At 38.0% G+C, this 19476-nt stretch overlaps 1 protein-coding gene across 1 annotated transcript in view; it reads left to right on the top strand.

Moving 5' to 3' along the window:
* The window catches only part of LOC306868492 (ATP-binding cassette sub-family C member 8-like), a gene marked incomplete at both ends in the record, with an annotated part of 74920 nt that overhangs the window by 34474 nt on the left and 20970 nt on the right, over positions 1-19476 (top strand). The window contains 4 exons of the mRNA XM_079414689.1: positions 2027-2143; positions 2246-2318; positions 2787-2892; positions 9321-9353. Of these exons, the coding sequence (XP_079270815.1) occupies positions 2027-2143; positions 2246-2318; positions 2787-2892; positions 9321-9353 (329 nt within the window). The remainder of the gene's footprint in view (positions 1-2026; positions 2144-2245; positions 2319-2786; positions 2893-9320; positions 9354-19476) is intronic.

Raw genomic sequence — 19476 nt, 5'->3', positions numbered from 1 at the left:
TACTTTATTGTACACTTTATACTCGTTTTTTATTTATTATTAAAATTATATAAAATTATATAAAATAAAAAAAATAAAAATAAGTGAAGTGAAGTGACATACTGCCAAGTATGGTGACCCATACTCCGAATTCGTGCTCTGCATTTAACCCATCCAACATGCACACACACAGCAGTGAACACACACACACCGTGAACACACACCCGGAGCAGTGGGCAGCCATTTATGCTGCGGCGCCCGGGGAGCAGTTGGGGGTTCGGTGCCTTGCTCAAGGGCACCTCAGTCGTGGTATTGAGGGTGGAGAGAGTACTGGACATTCACTCCCCCCACCTACAATCCCTGCCGGCCCGAGACTCGAACCCGCAACCTTTGGATTACGAGTCCAACTCTCTAACCATTAGGCCACGACTTCCCTATAAAAAGGGCAGATAAAAAAACGCATCTAAATTAATTGGCTAAGCAAAAAATTAATAAAAGAAGTAATGTAGGAAATATGCTTCAAAGACTGGGAAAAATAGGGATAAACTCTGTCAATGGCTTGCTGACGTGCACGAAAACCAAATAATGTCTCTACAGATATTATATACAATAATATATATTATTATTATATATAGTATATTAATATTGTACTTTTTTACATATTCAAATTATTATATTAAATTATATTATTATATCCACGCTATCTGTAACGCAGCTTTAGGTTAACATTTCAATTAAAGACCGTGTACTACAATTACGAGCCATTCTATAAATTGATATTTCAGCATTTGACCAACGGATAGCGACTCCTAAGTAGTACTTAAAGCACGGCTACTTGCGACTGTGTTAAGTGCATTTTTGGGAAATGCACGTGAAACAATAACGAACGTTCGTAAAATGGCTCGTAGAAAACACTCTTAAGTGCTAAGATCGTTATCGAGAAGCCCAGCCCAGATCAATATCCCAGGAGTTTAATTGACTTGATGCTATACTCTGATTAAAAAGCGTTCCTTGAATTTTTTTTTGAGCAGTGTTGAAAAAATAATTTAAAATGAATCAAGTAAATTATTTATTGTTAATTTAATAATTAATACAGTATTTTTATTAATTCAATAAATATGTAAATTAAAAAGTTACCTTGTATCTGCAGTTGATGTGAATAAATAAATTTAAAACAAACAAATAATCAAATATATAATCAATTACTTACAATTATTTACATACAAATACGTTTTAATAATATATACATTGTTTTAATTCATTCAATAAATACTTTACTTAAAATGTGAATGAAATGTGCTTTTTGTCTGAAATTTTATTTCTTAATGTAAAATAATGTATTGAATCAGTAATTAATTTATTCAATAAATATATACATTAATTAATCAAAATGTGACCTTTTATCTGAAATTTGTTTCATTCTTGATGTGAATGAATGAATGAATGAATGAATGAATTAATTAATTAATTAATGAAAAGTGCCTATCATCTGAAATTTAATTCTTGAAGTGAATAAAACAAATTATTAAACAATTTATTAATTCAATACACATTAATTAAAATGGGTCCTTTTGTCTGTAAATGTTTATTTTAATAAATAAATGGTGACCGTATGTCTGAAATTAGATTCATTCTTTATAGAAATAGTAATTATTATGATTTTTCTGTAATGATAGTTTTTTTTATTTTATTTTATTTTTTTTCATGGAATGGAATGGTCTGACATCTAGTCTGAATTTTTTTATTATTATATGGGGACAAAAGCTACATTTTCATATATGAATAGGCCCAGAGAAATGCATTATTTTGATTAAAAGTCAAATTCTAGTTTTTGATATGAATAGGCCTTAAGGCTTATGCTGCCACACTTTCACTAATCCAGCCATAGGGATCGCAATATTGTGTTATTTTTATTCATGACTGTGACTATAAATTATTTACGTTTGTAATATCACAGTACTGGTTGGCATGGAGAGTTTACCACTGTTAAAGAGGCTGTTCACGCCGAACTTCATCAGATATATTGTTTTTCTCACCTCTGATAAAGCCTCTGAAGGTGGTGAACCGTAAGCGACCCATCAGAGACGATTGGAACAGCTTCGCCCTTCAGAGTGAGCAGGAGGATGAGGAGCTGGCGGTGGAGGATGAAGATATCTGCATCAAGGTGAGACTAATACAGGTTATTTCTGTACTCAAGCAGTAAGCAGCGAACTGAGCACCCATTGTGAATGAGAATAATAGTCGTCCTCCTTTATATCCATTCCAGATCACAAATGGATATTTCAGCTGGACTGATGGAACCCCAACCTTGTCCAATGTGAATATTAAGATTCCTTTTGGTAAGTACTATTAAAAATACATCTACACTCACTGGAGGTGGCGCTCATGTTGCTTTGAATGTGGCTTGTGGTATTTCCTGATCCCATCTACTAACTAAACCATACATGTACCCATAAATAAAAAATCTTATTACATTCCAAACCCATGTGATTTCCTTGTTTATGTAGAAAACAATAGGAGACATTTTAAAGAATGTGCAGGCTGCTCTTTTCCTTATAATAAAAATGTTGATGGTTGCTTATGCTGTTAAGCTCCAAAAGGGCATGAAGTATCATAAACGTAGCCCGTACAGTATGACTTGTGTGATATATTCTAAAGCCAAATAATCATTTTGCATGTAGAAAAGATTGAAATTTAAATTATTATTTGAAAAACAGAATTTTCATTGCAGGTGAACTATTATTTCAACATGTTTTGTTGCTCCATGAAACCCATTTATCTTGATTCTTGATTGATTCTCTCTGCAGGTCAGTTAACTATGATAGTGGGCCAGGTGGGTTGTGGGAAATCATCTCTGTTGTTGGCTGCGCTGGACGAGATGCAAAAGATCTCTGGCTCTGTTATATGGAACAGGTGAGAATGCAGAATGCATTTTATTGATGGTCATGAAATATTGAGTTCAGCATAACATCTGGAGCGGTTAATAGTGTTGGAGACTAAAGGCCTGTTCACACCAAAGACGATAACTGTAATTGGAAATTATAATAATGAGTCTAATTCTGTGAGAGTAGGGAAATCCAAACTACAACAATAACAACATGAGGAACAATATTGTTGGAATCACTTCCAGAATGATGTTTTTCCATCTGATGAATGTTAAAAACGACAGCTAATCAGAATCCACCTGACTTCAAAGAGCTGACGCATTTAAACAAACAAAACTGCAGCGTTTGCTTATAACAAACTGAAAGTTATAGTTTGTTGGTGTGGACGCTAATATGGTTTCATAATACTTATCGCTTTTAGTGTGAATGAGCCTTGACTGTATAATGTTCAATTCTGGGGAAAACAAGAGAAAACATTTCTTACAATTGCGAGTTTATATCTCACAATTCTGCTTTAATAACTCACAGTTACTGCATGTGATAAAGTGATAATTATGGGATATAAACTCGCAATTCTGAGAAAAAAGCCAGAATTGAGAGAACAAAGCTTTAACACAAATAAATGTGTTGTGTGACAGAATTATACATGCGTCCACATCCCATTAAAGCGCTGAATGACAGCATGTGTCATAAAATAATTATCACTCTTCAAATGTTTATTTCCTCCTCGCCTGTCTTTCCCCATTGAAAACAGGGTTGTGGTGGAAAGGATGAAAGATGGAAATTTGCTGTTAATTGAAAAGCTCTAATTGATGGCAGAGAAGTGGTCACCCTAATTTCATACCCAGGCCTGGTTGAAGTGATTGGTGTGTTGACAGGCCTGAATCCCATTTGTCTATGAGAGCTCTCTGAATAAGAGCGCTGCCTGTGTGCAGAGAATACTTTGTAACGAGTAATGTTGTTTATGAGGAGCTTGAAATTGCTTTAATGATACTATGGATGTTTTGGGGATTGTTAATTTTCAGAGTCACTGTTATATAAAAAAAATCATAAGGGTCAGTTAAGTGAGGCTCTGTTTTGTGAGCTTATATAAGACTATTATGCTCAGTCTCTAGGTGATATAAAGTTGCTTATCCTGTTACCAACTTCTGTTAATATTTCAAAGAATATCTGAAGTAATGTGGTTGTTCAGTTTCAGGCTTGTGAAAAACACAGCAGTAAAGGAGTAATTGGACTGCCACTGGTATTGATCCCCAATTGTGTGAGCTACCGGTTGACCCAGAAAAAAATCCATATTGATTTTGGGGAAAAAAATGAAAAATTTTCTAAACAGGATTTATTTAGGAGTCATAATAAGAAATCAGATTTCCTTTATTTTGACAGTGTCCTAAGAAAACAAGCACTTTCAGAGCTCAAAACGTCCTCGCTAGGCCAGAGAAAATGAGCATTTATTGAAAATAAGCTTTTTTTTTTGAATGAGCTTTTATGTTTCTATTTTCCATTTTAATTATCCATTTAATTACATATAATTACTTACCCATTAGGCAAAGGTAGGTGACTGACTTGGGCTCCCAAAAGCCAAGGGCCCCCTAAAATGCTTTTCATATAGGCGACGAGATGGTCTCTCTTTCCCAGCGGGCACATACCTCTCTCTCTGTGTCTGCTCTGTACAGCGAGCGACTGATACAGATATGTTGGTTCTGTAATTTTGCATGCAAGTATAGCCGAAATCACAACACAGCTATTGTCTTTATCTTATGTGTAGCCTATTTGATTTTATCAGACAATATAAATCAGGATTTTTTGCAGATTAACATCTTGGAAGGGAGAGCTGGTTATGTTGTCTTAATTTGTCGCATTTCAGTCAATATTTCATATTCATTCCGTTGTCTGACAACAGAAACAGTAAAATATATTAATGAAAACAGTTTTATTGAGAATTTAGCTGCATCAAAATACAGTATGTGGGCATATAGAGGCAAACAAATGTAGCCTAATAATAAATGTACATTTTGCATGTTCAAAAGAAGTGAGCTGCCCTGTCTGCAAATAATGTAAACAGGTTTGTGTAAGAAAATTGCTCAATGCAAAGAAAGAGAAGTAATAGGAACCTGGTATTTCTATATTCTTTTTTTTCATGTGTCTAATAGATATGAAAAAGTTATTTGAAAAACATATATGACCTATGAAACATGACCTACTCTTCATGCTCTGTTAACTATGGTTTCACTAATAATATACATATATTGCATAAAGCATCCATATTTGTCCATGCCCGTGTTGATTAGAGTATTAAAAACTTGAAAAGTATTAATTTAAAGTAGATTTAGAACAGATAAAAATGTGCAATGAAGTTGCGATTATTCATGAGTTAACTCATGACAATCATGCGATTAATCGCCTATAAATATTTTAATCGATTGACAGCCCTAAGTTAAAATGTCTAAATCAGTGGACTTTCCTCATCAATATAGGCTATATTCACACTTTTCTCATTCTCACTAATTCAAGTTTTTATAAGAATGAACCTCTGAAGGAAACCGATTGTCTTCAGAAAAGTTTTGATGGCATTTTCGTTTTACCTGATAAAGTATAATTTATGAGCTGAGCGCTGCATTGTTTACAGCCGTTACCGGGGAAACTGTTTCTGATGTTCATAAAGCACCTCCTACTGGCAGAGAATTAATGTGCATTTTCAATAATCCAATCTGCAGTTTTTGTTCAGACCAATGAGAAAATCCACCCACGTAAACCCATTTTAAATAATATAATAATTTATACTTCTGACTCATCCCTTTTCTTAAAACAAAAAGAAAAAGAAAAATGATTTAACGGTTTAATTGTGAGGTTTATCATTTTATAATTTATTTTGTTTTTTGTTATAACTTGTACCTCAACGGTAAATTGCTATTTCGTGGTCTACAACATAAAAGAATAAAAGCATCTGCTAAATGAATAAATGTAAATGAAATAATCCCATTATAACATGTACATTTAAAAAAAAATTACAAACATTGGACACAGCTATGGGGCACCATTGTGAAGCAGCATGCATCACAACAAAAAAGGAACCTCAAGGTTGATTTAGGTAAATGTGTGTAAATGTATAGGGCCCCATTCCTATTTTTGCCTGGGGCCCCCAATTCACTAAATCCGTCCCTGATTTTAGTTTATGATTGCTTTTTCTTTATTTCTATTTAGCTTTAAGTTATTTGTATTTTAGTTTTCATAATTTTAAAACTTCAAATTATTTTATTCCAGTTTTTAAGTTTTTCATCTAATATTTATTTATTTTATAAAATGTCATTATTATTATTAAAATATTTTAAATTGTTAATTGTTAAGAATTCTTCTTTAAGTTCTTTAGTTCTTAATATTCTTAAGAACTCATTTTGGGAACACAAAATATAAAAGTTATATATATTACATACACAGGTATATAATATTTTAAAAGTGGCACATGACCCCAAGTGTCAAACGTTGTTGCGTCTGGCCAGTCACACACAAACTGCACGTTTCACCAGTGTGGTCGAAATGGAACAGTGACAGATCACCTTTAAAAAGATCACTGCAATAAAAAGGTCATAATGTGCCAGTGCATTCCATAATGCCTCAAATGACAGCAGATCAAGGGCAACAGGGCTATTTCAGGAATACAGTGTTGCCTCTGTTGATGAGCACTAGAAGCCCTTCCCTCACCCACTATACGTCACACTCATCTGACCTTCAGGGGTCAAACAGAGGCTGTGATGTTCCGGTACACCATCATATCAAGTACTCTTCACAAATTAGTCACCTGTTCATCAGTTCATGCTCTCATACAGGCTATTAGTGATTACAATGTTGATTTGGGGCTTGTGTTTTGATGTTCGCACATGCTTTTAAGAGGACCAGGGTCAAGCACAATACAGGAGGGCGTTTGTTCAAGTGCCAGTCTCTCCTGGCATCAACCAACCAAATGAGCCCAAATCAAAGGGTCTACTTAAGATAACAATGGGATTAAACAGACAATGCAAATCCACTTAAAGTGTTTTAGATTAAAATATAAAGGAGATGTTCATATCTGTAAGGTAGAAGCATGATTTGGAAGCAGTCAGTGAAATGTAAAGCTGTCTGAATCGAATTACCGTCTCAGACCCGCAACAAATCAAGTCAAATAACCTTTATTTATATAACGCTTTACATAATACAGATTGTATCAAAGCAGCTTTACAGTTTCAAAAAGTAAATGTTCTTTAAATGAGTTAAACTTGAATTATTATTCGTCTAGTTTAACGGCACAGAGATTTGAAAGCAGCTCTAACGCCCCTTGAGTATTGAAGTTTGTTACTGCAACCACAATGCAGAGGCCAAGCAATTGCTTATGTGTTTAAATACATGCTTAAAGTATCTGACCCCGAAGGACACCTGGCTCCTACAGAATGACATAAGATGAATTATCTATGAGTTATTTGAGCACTTATCTTCTCACCATGAGCACATTCTCTCTATGAGAACCATCTCCATTATTCAAATAGCTCGCATGTTATATGTGCCCATAAGCTGAGGGTTAAGCAAAATGTATGTTATGTCTAAAAACAGACTACAAAGCCTTACAGCACAAAATATCTCCTTGAATAGTCATCTAGTTTTCAAGCAGGCTAAATGTGAGTCTCGAAAAGCAAATGTTTATACTACCAGTACCAAAATGTACTGTATTAACTGGGTGTTGTCTAATTGGAAAGGAAATGGTTTTTACGTGTGATTGTTGGATAGGACACTTCTGGCTCGTGATCAGAGAGTAGCTCAGGCGCTGTGGCAACAAAACCTCTTTTATCTGAATCATTTATTAGAGAAATGCCTACATGAATGAGTCTCACAGATTCTGATCTCAATATGTCATGTCCAGAACATCGTAAATAAGATATTTGTAGTAAGTAATAGATAAGCTAAATAGTCTTTGATCTCTGATAGATGTTGCTTGTAAACATGTACTGTTTATGTTTATTTTTTTGTCTGATATGTTGTTTTATTTAAAGGGATCGTACACAGTTACTTCATGGCTAATAATATTTTGTAAATAACAACCAAAATACATAGAATTTTCTTTATTAGGTTTGTTTTTACAAACGAGATGGCAAGAGTATCAACATTTCTTTTCTCAGTCATTTATCAGACAATTGTTTATCTGCACAGATAAATCACTTTAACAGCTTCAAATGTCAACATTTAATGTCCTAAACACAAATCTTAAACACAACATAGTTATAACACAAGTTAGCTGTCACTATTTTAGAAGTAGTGAATAAATAAGTAGAAAATATATTAAAATATTATTATTTTTTTTTTCTGTAAACATTTACTGCTACCTCAACCTTTGCTGTTATAGTTGCAACATCAGAAATGTTAGGTTTTAAGTAGTTCTTGGTAATTATAAAATAGAATGTAATAATATAATACGTATTAAATGTAATATAAAAACAGTATTTCATATATTGGTTAAATTTTAAAATGTTTAATCTTTAATGTGAAAATTAAATATAAATTAAAAATATATTAAATTATATTTAAATGCAATTAAGTTTAATTGTATTTAAAATATTTAAATATAATAATTAAATTTTGTTCATAAATAATCTAAGATTCCATCATTTTATGCGTCATTCAAATTTGTACAATAATTGTATTACCAGTATACAGGTTTTAGTGACCTAGCTGGGGACTACTTTCAGGCGCTGCGTAATATCATTGTGCCTGCTGCACCCACGGTACGGCAGCAGATTTCCTTGATTATTATGTCGGAATGAGAGTATAGTTCCTAGCCATATCGGCCTAGAATATCACAACTTTTAATTTTCCATCGGTCTTAGTACACAATGTAACTACAGAAGAGACAAGCTTTAAATAGGAAAACTATTGAAACTCTTTGGTAATTTTTGATGACCAAATGCTAATGGTCTAATCCGATTCAATGATCTATGCTAAGCTAAGCTAAAAGTGCTCCCGCCAGACCCGGAGATCGGCTGAATGGATTCAAAAACAGTAAAACTCAACTGTTTATCTCTGGGGGAGTTGTAACATGAGCCTATTTCCAAAAAAGTGGAGTGTTCCTTTAAGAGCTTCGACTGCAGCTAGTACCTTCAGGCAGCAGAAAAGCTATTATTTATATTCCTGTTGACTTCTCAAGAACTTTTTTTTTTTTTAGCCTCAGAGATAATTTCAATTCTAGCAGTGGCACTTTATGGATTTTTATTTTTATTATTTTTTTTGTATCTTTATGGATTTTTTTTGTATCTTGCTTTCCGAATCCTTGCAATATTACAGCAGCATGTTTATTCTTGATCGGAATCTCTTGTTGAAATGTTGATTAAATAATACTTTACTGTATTTATTTATTACTGATTTTAGCTCTGATTCTTTGTCATGTTTATTTCTCCTATTTTTTGACTTATTAATTTTCTGTGTGTTCTTTTGCAGACTGCCCACTCTGGATGATGAAGGAAATGAAAGGTTGTTGTTTTTTTTTTGTCTTACAAAGCTGCAAAACACAAACATAAGCATTTAATGCGTCCTGCAGAGAGTCTGTTAATTACTGTGTACACGCTGAGGGTTTGTGGACGTGTCCTGTCATGCTGTGCAGTGCTGATGCTTTGCTCTATGTTTGTTGGCATTAATCCCTCAGCTTTGTTCTTTAGGGCTCTGTAGTTCCTCTCATCCACTGTCAGCTACTTTATGAGGTCGTTATAATGATAATGAAACAATACACATAAATACATTTTACCATTCACTATAACTTTTTTAATATGTCTGCCATTATTGAAGCTTTGCATGTTTTTCTGGAGTTTTTGAAATCCTTTTTTTTTTTTTTTTGACATTTTTGCTTAGGCTGCTAATGTAGACAGCATTTTACTTTACTTACTTTTACTTTTGTCATTTAGCAGACGCTTTTGTCCAAAGCGACTTACAAATAAGAAAAAGTAACTAAAACTAAAAAGTTACAACTCTATAAATACTATCTACCCACATATTTAAGAAAATAAAGAAATTAAATAAAATTAACACATGCATATAACAACAACATTTCAATAATAAACATATCAATGAAAAAATTAAATAAAAAGCTACTACTATCCCTTGCCGGTGTCCCTGCCCGGTGGAGTCGCACGGTAGAGTCGATGGTCTTTACACTCTTACGGTAGAGTCGATGGTCTTTACACTCTTACGGTAGAGTCGATGGTCTTTACACTCTTACGGTAGAGTCGATGGTCTTTACACTCTTACGGTAGAGTCGATGGTCTTTACACTCTTTGGTCTTCACACTAAGAGGGCTTCACACGACGACTGCCGCGACCGCTGCCGCGGTATAATAACCTTTATTATACCAAACCAACAAATGATCATTTCAATTCAGCTGGACCCACTTTCCTGTTTATCAACTACAAATGGCCAAGCAAGTGCACACACTGACAAGATACACGATACAGTACGAGACCAAACGCGATTTCAGCAACTCTCAACCTAGTAAACAAAATAAGCGTTTCCTAGCAACGGCAAATGCGCTAAACACTGAGACAAGTAAATACACTTACGAGCTGATTTTAAACTTCCGCTGATAGACTGCTTCTCTTAAAGACCACTTCATTACACTGCCTTCTGCTGGCGCTTGAACCCACTTTCCTGTTTATCAACTACAAATGGCCAAGCAAGTGCACACACTGACAAGATACACGATACAGTACGAGACCAAACGCGATTTCAGCAACTCTCATCCTAGTAAACAAAATAAGCGTTTCCTAGCAACGGCAAATGCGCTAAACACTGAGACAAGTAAATACACTTACGAGCTGATTTTAAACTTCCGCTGATAGACTGCTTCTCTTAAAGACCACTTCATTACACTGCCTTCTGCTGGCGCTTGAACCCACTTTCCTGTTTATCAACTACAAATGGCCAAGCAAGTGCACACACTGACAAGATACACGATACAGTACGAGACCAAACGCGATTTCAGCAACTCTCATCCTAGTAAACTAGTAAATCTCATCCTAGTAAATCTCATCCTAGTAAATTTTAAGTCATAGTTGGGCAAACATGTTGGGAAGGTAGGCAGAAAATTATTCAACCATATCAGATACCTCATTTTGGCCAAGTATGTCATCTTCATGGATCTACCAGAATGCATTGCGTTGAACAGATTGTATGAAGGAACATGTCAATTATGAATATATATTTATTCAAAACTGATAAGCATTGAAAGGCTTTTCATATGGAGCTTAAATCTATTTAAACTTAAATCTATTAAATCTTAAATCTTTAAACTTAAATCTACTTAAATCTATTTTCATATGGAGCTTAAATCTAAGTTTTTCTGGCAACACAAAATTTTTACGAGAGAATTCAACTTTTTGCGAGTGAATGCAAAGTTTCTTGAGGAAACAAACCTTTCTGAGAGAAAACAAATTTTTGTGAGTAAATGCAAAGTTTTTTGGGAGCACAAAACTTTTATTAGAGAATACAGATTTTTGCGAGACAATTCAAAGTCTTTGGGGAACGCAAAACATTTGCATGAGAACAAATTTTTAGCAGTGAATGTTTCTTGGGGGAACAAAACCTTTGTGAGAGAACGTCTCAGGTTACGTATGTAACCATGGTTCCCTGAGAGTAGGGAACGAGACACTGTGTCCTCTAGGGGTCGCTATGGGGAACGCCGTCAACGTATCCCGTGTCTGAAGCATACATACAAAAACAACACATGTTGGCCTACAACAGCCTATGATGTCACTACCGGCGCGACCACAGTATAAAGGGGCGCTGGGAAAATACGTCATCCACTTCTTCGTCTGAAGCTTGCGTCCGAAGCATGGCACCGGACCTAGAGGACGCAGTGTCTCGTTCCCTACTCTCAGGGAACCATGGTTACATACGTAACCTGAGACGTTCCCCTTTGAGGGAACTTCAAACTACGTCCTCTAGGGTTCGCTATGGGGAACGGAATACCCATGCCACCATGCTGAGGGGAGTGCAAGCCAAGCACAAAAGGTGAGCACTAAGTACCAACTCTACCCGGCTGGGACGGTACGACGGCTGTCAGTGACATTATCCCCTTCGGCCAAAGGCCTGAGCTGCATACCCCAGAACTTACCTGTTAGGGGCCAGGGTAGAGCTCAAAGGCTTGGAATCAGAAGAAGAGATTCATTTAAGGGGATACGACCAAGCGCTTAGGATAGTAACTAAGTCTTGGCCTGTAACCTAGGAGCTACTGCTTGCTCTGCAAGAGCTCGCTGAAGGAACTGTCTCAAAAGATCCTTGGTACCAACACCCTGTTCAAGGAGTATCACTGGGGATACATAGGTAGAGTGGGGCCCAAGGTGAAACCGGGGCCTGACCGACTCAAAGAATGGGAAACGAAGCCGCAGCGCGTTTAGACAGACAGCAAAACACTTGGTGTGCGATCTTACCACAACGTGGCTTTCAGAAAGTGCACAGAGACTAGCGTGCGCACTTACCATATGGATTTGTTAAATCTTCTCAGGAGGGAGCAGCATGCTCATAGGTGACCCTCTATGCTGAGGGGAGCAAAGCTAGCTCTACCAACAAGGAGAGCAACTTGACAGGAAGGCAGGGAGAGGCCTAACAGCCTGAAGTTTCTGACTTACAGAGCTGAAGTTTTTTCAGATGCTCAGGAGGGAGCAGCATGCTCATAGGTGACCCTCTATAGTGAGGGGAGCAATGCTAGCTCTACCATGGCAGAGCTCTGGAGAGCGGAGAACATAATTCTCAGCATGAGAGGGCACTCAGCACATACATAGGTAGAGTGGGGCCCAAGGTGAAACCGGGGCCTGACCGACTCAAAGAATGGGTACGAAGCTGCAGCGCGTAACCCATACCGTACAGGATTTTGGAAAGACTGCAAAACACTTGGTGTGCGATCTTACCACAACGTGGCTTTCAGAAAGTGCACGGAGAAGATGCTCTGGAGGGAGCAGTATGCTCATAGGTGACCCTCTATGCAGAGGGGAGCAAAGCTAGCTCTACCATGGCAGAGCTGTGGAGAGCGGAACTTAACACTCGGCATGAGAGGGAACTCAGACGCTCAGAAGGGAGCGGCATGCTCATAGGTGACCCTCTAAGGTGAGGGGAGCAATGCCAACTTGACCAACAAGGAGAGCTCAGAAGGGAGCAGCATGCTCACAGGCCAGAATGGAGCAGCATGCTCATAGGTGACCCTCTAAGGTGAGGGGAGCAATGCCAGCTCGACCAAAAAGGAGAGCTTGGAAGGGAGCAGCATGCTCATAGGCGACCCTCTATAGTGAGGGGAGCAATGCTAGCTCGACCAACAAGGAGAGCACATCAGACGCCCAGAAGGGAGCGGCATGCTCATAGGTGACCCTCTAAGGTGAGGGGAGCAACGCCAGCTCGACCAACCAGGACAGCATAGGGTGCAGGAAGGGAGCAGCGTGCTCATAGGTGACCCTCTATAGTGAGGGGAGCAATGCTAGTCTGACCAACAAGGAGAGCACATCAGACTCCCAGAAGGGAGTGGCATGCTCATAGGTGACCCTCTAAGGTGAGGGGAGCAACGCCAGCTCGACCAGCCAGGAGAGCATAGGGTGCAGGAAGGGAGCAACATGCTCATAGGTGACCCTCAAAAGTGAGTGGAGCAATGCTAGCTCTACCATGACAGACTCTGGAGAGCGGAAAACTGAACTCTCAGCCTGAGAGGGAACTCGGACTCTCAGAATCTACTTACACCCTAGCACAGGGGCTCAGGGAGATTCTACTTAAAACCCCCGGAAGGAGAGCAGTCCCTGAGCTAGCACATATCTATCCTCAGATAGCCATGCACCTTTCTCAAAGGAGGCGTCCCTATGCCAAGAACTGATGTTAAAAGACCCACAGGTCCAGGCATTTTAGTGCTGGAGACCTGATGACCAGGGAGGCTCCCACAGAAACCTACGACTGGGCCACACGATCCAGGGGTATGAGGCCGGAAACAGGGCTCTCATTCTAGCCCGGATCTAGTATTGATGAGTGAGGTCATCACTGCCCCGTGTCGAAGGCAAGAGGTAAAAACACACAAAATGACAGGTCCCAGAAACTGCAAAGAATGGCTCACAATACCAGTGAACTGTAAAACTGGATCGTACTCACCCATCCATGGTTCCTGCGCATGAGATCAGTCCCGGAGGCGAAGTCCAAAGAGTCGGGTCCGGACCATCAGTAAGGTAGTTTCTATGAAACATAGAACTTAAAGAAAACATCAAAAGTCCATTTTTAATGTTTTTAAATGCAGGTTCCTAGGTTCCCACCCAACCTCGGTCAGGTGGAATTAACGGTGGTTGCAGAGGAATTAGAGAGGAGAAGATGAGGGCAGATGACAGGCCCCCTGAGGGAAGGGACTCTTTTACTCTCAAAGAGTAGAGCATTGAGAACGCCTCGTCTGGATCACCTCCCTCAGGTCTTGCCTACCTTTCTTTGACCCGCGCCTCCCTCTAGCCCTACCCGCAGGTGGGGGAGAGGCACGAGTCACGACACTAGCCTTCTGTGCCCATCTCTGATCCCCAGATGGCGATGGGCCAGGACCCCTGCGTTGTTCGGGCTTAGACCTGGACCTTCTTGGAATAAAGGTTTTGAAGGCTTCCTGAAGGGGCCTAGATGGCAAGGAGGGAGCCTTGAGAGAGGATGTCTCACCCTCAGAGAGATAGCTGGCTAGCATCTCTTCATAGGGGCATCCTCTCATAGCCGTTTTCACGCATCCTTTTTTTTTTTTTTTTAATCGAGACAACTTTTATTTTTCCTGCGGCACCACCGTCTTGACGCGTTCTATAACTTCCAAAAGTTTGTTCATACGCCGGGCAGGAGGATTGAGTCTCATTTGATCTCAGTCTCAACTTCTTCACCCTCAGACATGTCCTGCTCTTCCTGGGCATAACCCAGCAGAACACTAGCCTCTGAATCAGATGATGTCAGCGAGATCGCGTCATCATCATCATCCCGCGGCTCGCCCTCGGTTGCAGCCGACTCATCAGCCAACTGAAAATTCATCAGCCAGATCCGCCTGCGAACCCCACGAGTTTATTCTCCTCCATGCCTCGGCATCATTGAGTCTCGAACCGCAGGAAACAGACGGCTGCCCCTCCTTCCTCGAAAAGAGAGACAGACGAGAGCAGAGCTTTCTCCTAGAAAAAACTCACAGTGCACGCAGATTGCCCCCTCGAGGACATTGCGTGCATGCTCTTCGCCCAAACAAAAGACGCAAAGATCGTGTGTGTCATCAGGTGTCAAATAACGAGGACACGGATGCACACATCTCTTAAACGCCTTGCTAGTGCTCACCATGGTAATAGTAGAAAATCGATCTTACCAGTAGAATGCATGCTTCAAACAAAACAGTCACTGAAGACGAAGAAGAGGATGATGTATTTTCCCGGCGCCTCTTTATACTGTGGTCGCGCCAGTAGTGATGTCATAGGCTGTCGCTGTATGTTTTTGTATGTATGCTTCAGACATGGGTCACGCTGACGGCGTTCCCCATAGCGATCCCTAGAGGACGCAGTTCGATTTTTGTGAGGGAATGCAAAATTTCTCTGTGAACACAAAATTTTGAGCAAACGCAAATTTTTGTGAGCTAATGAAGAGTTCTTTGGGGAATGCAAAACTTTTGCAGGAGAACAAATTATAGTGGCCAAATGCAAAGGTTTTTGGGTGAACGCAAAACTTTTTTGAGAGAGTGAATTTTAGTGGGCGAATGTATAGTCTTTGGGGAGACTTTTGCATATTGTATATTTGTATATTGTTTCCAAAACTATGTGCCCTTAGGGACTAAATAAATCAAATTGTATATGCAAACCTGCAATATGTTAAATAATGCAAAAATTTTGGGGAGTAGCAATATTGTAATGCATTACTTTTAAAAGTAGCTGTCCCCAACACTGTGCATGCTGAGACCAAGCTTGTCTGAAATTGTTGAAAATAAATATACGCTGCATCCTGCAATACCTAATTTTGAAGAAATTGCGGCTAGTGAGGCTGCTAAAAAATTGTGGCTGCAAGGTTTTGAGAAATTGTTGCTTTGTCCACTTTATTATATGGCAAGTGGAAAGAAGACAGGAAATGATGAGAAAACCAGACTGGGAAATGACTCCAGCTGGAGTTGTGTCACTTTGTATTTGCACAACACGTTACCATTTACACTACCTGCTAAACCATGGTTCCAACAGAGATGGCTGCAATTTTAATGGCTTTCCTATCTGCTTTATTAGCTCTTTGGAGGACTATTAAAAAGCGTTTTACTATCAAGGCGACAGTTGGTGCTGGTGATAAAATGTACTACCTTCCACTCGGTCATCAATAAAACAGCATGCGCTGTCACAATGTGTGAATGTGTGAGTGTGTGCAGGTGTCTGTCCTGTTCTTGGCACTTGAGCTGGAATGGCAGCCAAGAATAGACATATCTTATTACTGTTGGCGGCAATCACTATGCCATACATTACAAAGCCAAGGTGTGTTATTACCGGACATTTCAAAAAGCCATCTACTATTTCTTTTCAAAAGCTGTCTGGATACTTCAAAATAATGCTGCCTGTTATCTAGAAATAGTGTAATTTCCCTACTAGACCATTATTTTTATGTGATGGACAATTTTTCTAATAGAGCTCGACAAGCAATCACAATCTATTCTTCTCACAGCTGAAATAGAAAATGGTATTGTTTACAATGGAATACTAGCAGGATGCATACTGAATACTGTGCAGTATACACTCAATGGAAGTTTACTATTTAAAGGGATCATATGATGTTGCTAAAAAGAACATTACTTTGTGTATTTGGTGTAATGCAATGTGTTTACATTGCATTACACCAAAACACACATTATTTTCCACATACTGTACATTATTGTTGCTCCTCTAAGCTCCGCCTTTCTGAAACGTGCCGATTTTTACAAAGCTCATCATTCTGAGAAGTGAGGTGTGCTCTGATTGGCCAGCTATCCAGTTCATTGTGATTGGCCGAATACCTCAAGCGTGTTCCTGGCGCGACGAGACTATAACATTAAAACCCACTATAAACGAGGCATTTTTTGCATTCAGTGAGTACATAATTACTGATTATAATGACTACGGACTTTTTACGCGTTGTGCCACTCCACGTAAACATAACACCATGTCTGCATTTGTGATCGTAGAAACGCTAAACAAGCACTACTCTACACTGCTCAAAACTTGCGTTTGAATCGTCAGTAGCAAATTCTTTAAATATCGAAACGTACTTGCAGGCTGTTAGTCAGAAGCACCAGACTGTCCTTGCGACATAGGAATTGCCCCACTTTATAGTGTTCACAGCCATTCATAGTGTTCACATTGTTGGCTACTCTCTCCCAGGTTCAGGAAATAGTCCTCCATAAAATGCACTGCACACACTTGAATATTTGGGTTGAACAGTGTTGTAAATATAACTTAACCACTGATTTATAGTTGTGTACTCATTTGGAAGCCTAAACAAAGTACTTTCGCTTTCACAACTAAACACACAGCGTCTCCAGGACATGGCGCCAGCTGCAGCAACAATACTACAGCGAGAATAAAAATCATGCCCTCTTTCTTTGCATATACGTTTGGGTGGTGTTATGCAAATCTTCCCACACAGTGACATAGACGTGTCGAGGCATGTTTGAATGAGCCGTTTTAGGAGGGCGTGGCAGAGTCTTAACTTTTATAAAGAATATATCTTTGGGTTTGAGACTTTAATCTTTGCAATTTTACAGATCTTATTTATGCACAAACAGCTTGTAACACTCCAAAGACAAAAGAAAACATGAACTTGCATCATATGGCCCCTTTAAATGTGTATGTGAAACCGTACGCATTATGCAATAGGAAGCATTTTAAACTGTCACATGACCTCAGACATAAATTGAAGTTAGCAAGTGACATTCACTAGCTGGCATGAGATTGACCTTCATGAATGAAATGTAGTTGAAGAATGTCACTTTTGTCTCTATGTTGAAAAAAACATTACATGCCAAATGTTGCAAAAAAGATAACAAAATAAATAAATCAACATTGACATTTTAACATTGTAAAAGACATAGTGATATCGCGGTTGATTCAACAGGGATTGAACTTTGATTCTTGATGTTGATTCACCTTTGAGTAAACATTGAATCATAAAAAATTCTGAAACAACATTTAATGCTTAATGGTTGTAGAAAAGGTTAACAAAATACTTGTCAATATCAATAAAAATCAATGGTGACATTTTTACAAGATGTTGTAAAAGACGTTGAAACTGTAGCATATCAGCATTGATTTTATTTAAAAAAAATCGAAAAAAATATTAATCAACATTGATGAAGCCTTGATTCATGATTATTCACCTGTGAAACAACACTAAAATGCCAAAAAATGTTGAAACAACGTTCACTGCTAAATAATTGTAAAAAGATAAACACATACTAACAAATCAATGTTAAAACTTTAACATTGCATTGTAAAAGACGTTGAAACACTGTTGCAATATCTACATTATTTCTATAAAAAAATAGAAAAAAACAGTAATTAAACTTTGATTCATGACACTGACTCACCTATGAATAATTAAAATGCTAAAAAAAAATCCTGCTTAATAATTGTAAAAAGATATAATACTTAAAAGTTAAAAATAAATAATAAGACAGTGTAAAAATGTGAAACAATATCAATGTTGATTCAAATTGAAACAAAATTGAACTGTGATTCATGATGTTGTTTCGCCCGTGAATAAACTTTGAAATGCTTTGGGGGGGTTTATGATGTCAGAACTAAATATTATTAAATTTTGTGTAAAAACTTTAACTTTGATAAGCCAATCAAATGAAGAAAGAAAAATATAGTTGCTACTTGGTTTGTCACACCTGAAATAGAAGGTTGAACACATTGCATTGTGGGATATAACATTGCATGCAGTGTATTCTGTTATATACTGCACAGTTTGACAATGTTTGTGTTAATACTATCATAGCATGCTTTTCCAAACACAGCCTTAAAGGAACACTCAACTTTTTTTGGAAACCTTGGGGAGGCTCATTGTACACCTCCCCAAGAGTTAAACAGTTGAGTTTTACCGTTTTTGAATCCATTCAGCCGATCTCTGTGTCTGGCGGTAACACTTTTAGCTTAGTTTAGCATAGATCATTGAATCGGATTAGACCATTAGCATTTGGTCATCAAAAATGACCAAAGAGTTTCGATAATTTTCCTATTTATAGCTTGACTCTTCTGTAGTTACATCGTGTACATTCCGTCATTCCGTCAGTCTATGTAACTACAGAAGAGTCAAGCTTTAAATAGGAAAATTATCTAAACTCTTTGGTCATTTTTGAGCGAGATGCTAACGGTCTAATCCGATTCAATGATCTATGCTAAGCTAAGATAAAAGTGCTACCACCAGACCCGGAGATCGGCTGAATGGATTCAAAAACGGTAAAACTCAACTGTTTAACTCTAGGGGAGTTGTAAAATCAGCCTATTTCCAAAAAAGTGGAGTGTTCCTTTAAATTGTTTTCAGATATAATTATGCGACTCTCCCATAGTTTAAATCAATACTCTAAAACCTGATCCTTTCCTGGCTTGTACATGTTACCAAGGACGGCATG

This window comes from Barbus barbus, assembly GCF_936440315.1.
Source record: "Barbus barbus genome assembly, chromosome: 50".
Lineage (NCBI taxonomy): Eukaryota > Metazoa > Chordata > Actinopteri > Cypriniformes > Cyprinidae > Barbus > Barbus barbus.
The sequence above is the reverse complement of the archived record's forward strand: the minus strand, read 5'-3'. Positions and strand labels throughout refer to the sequence as shown.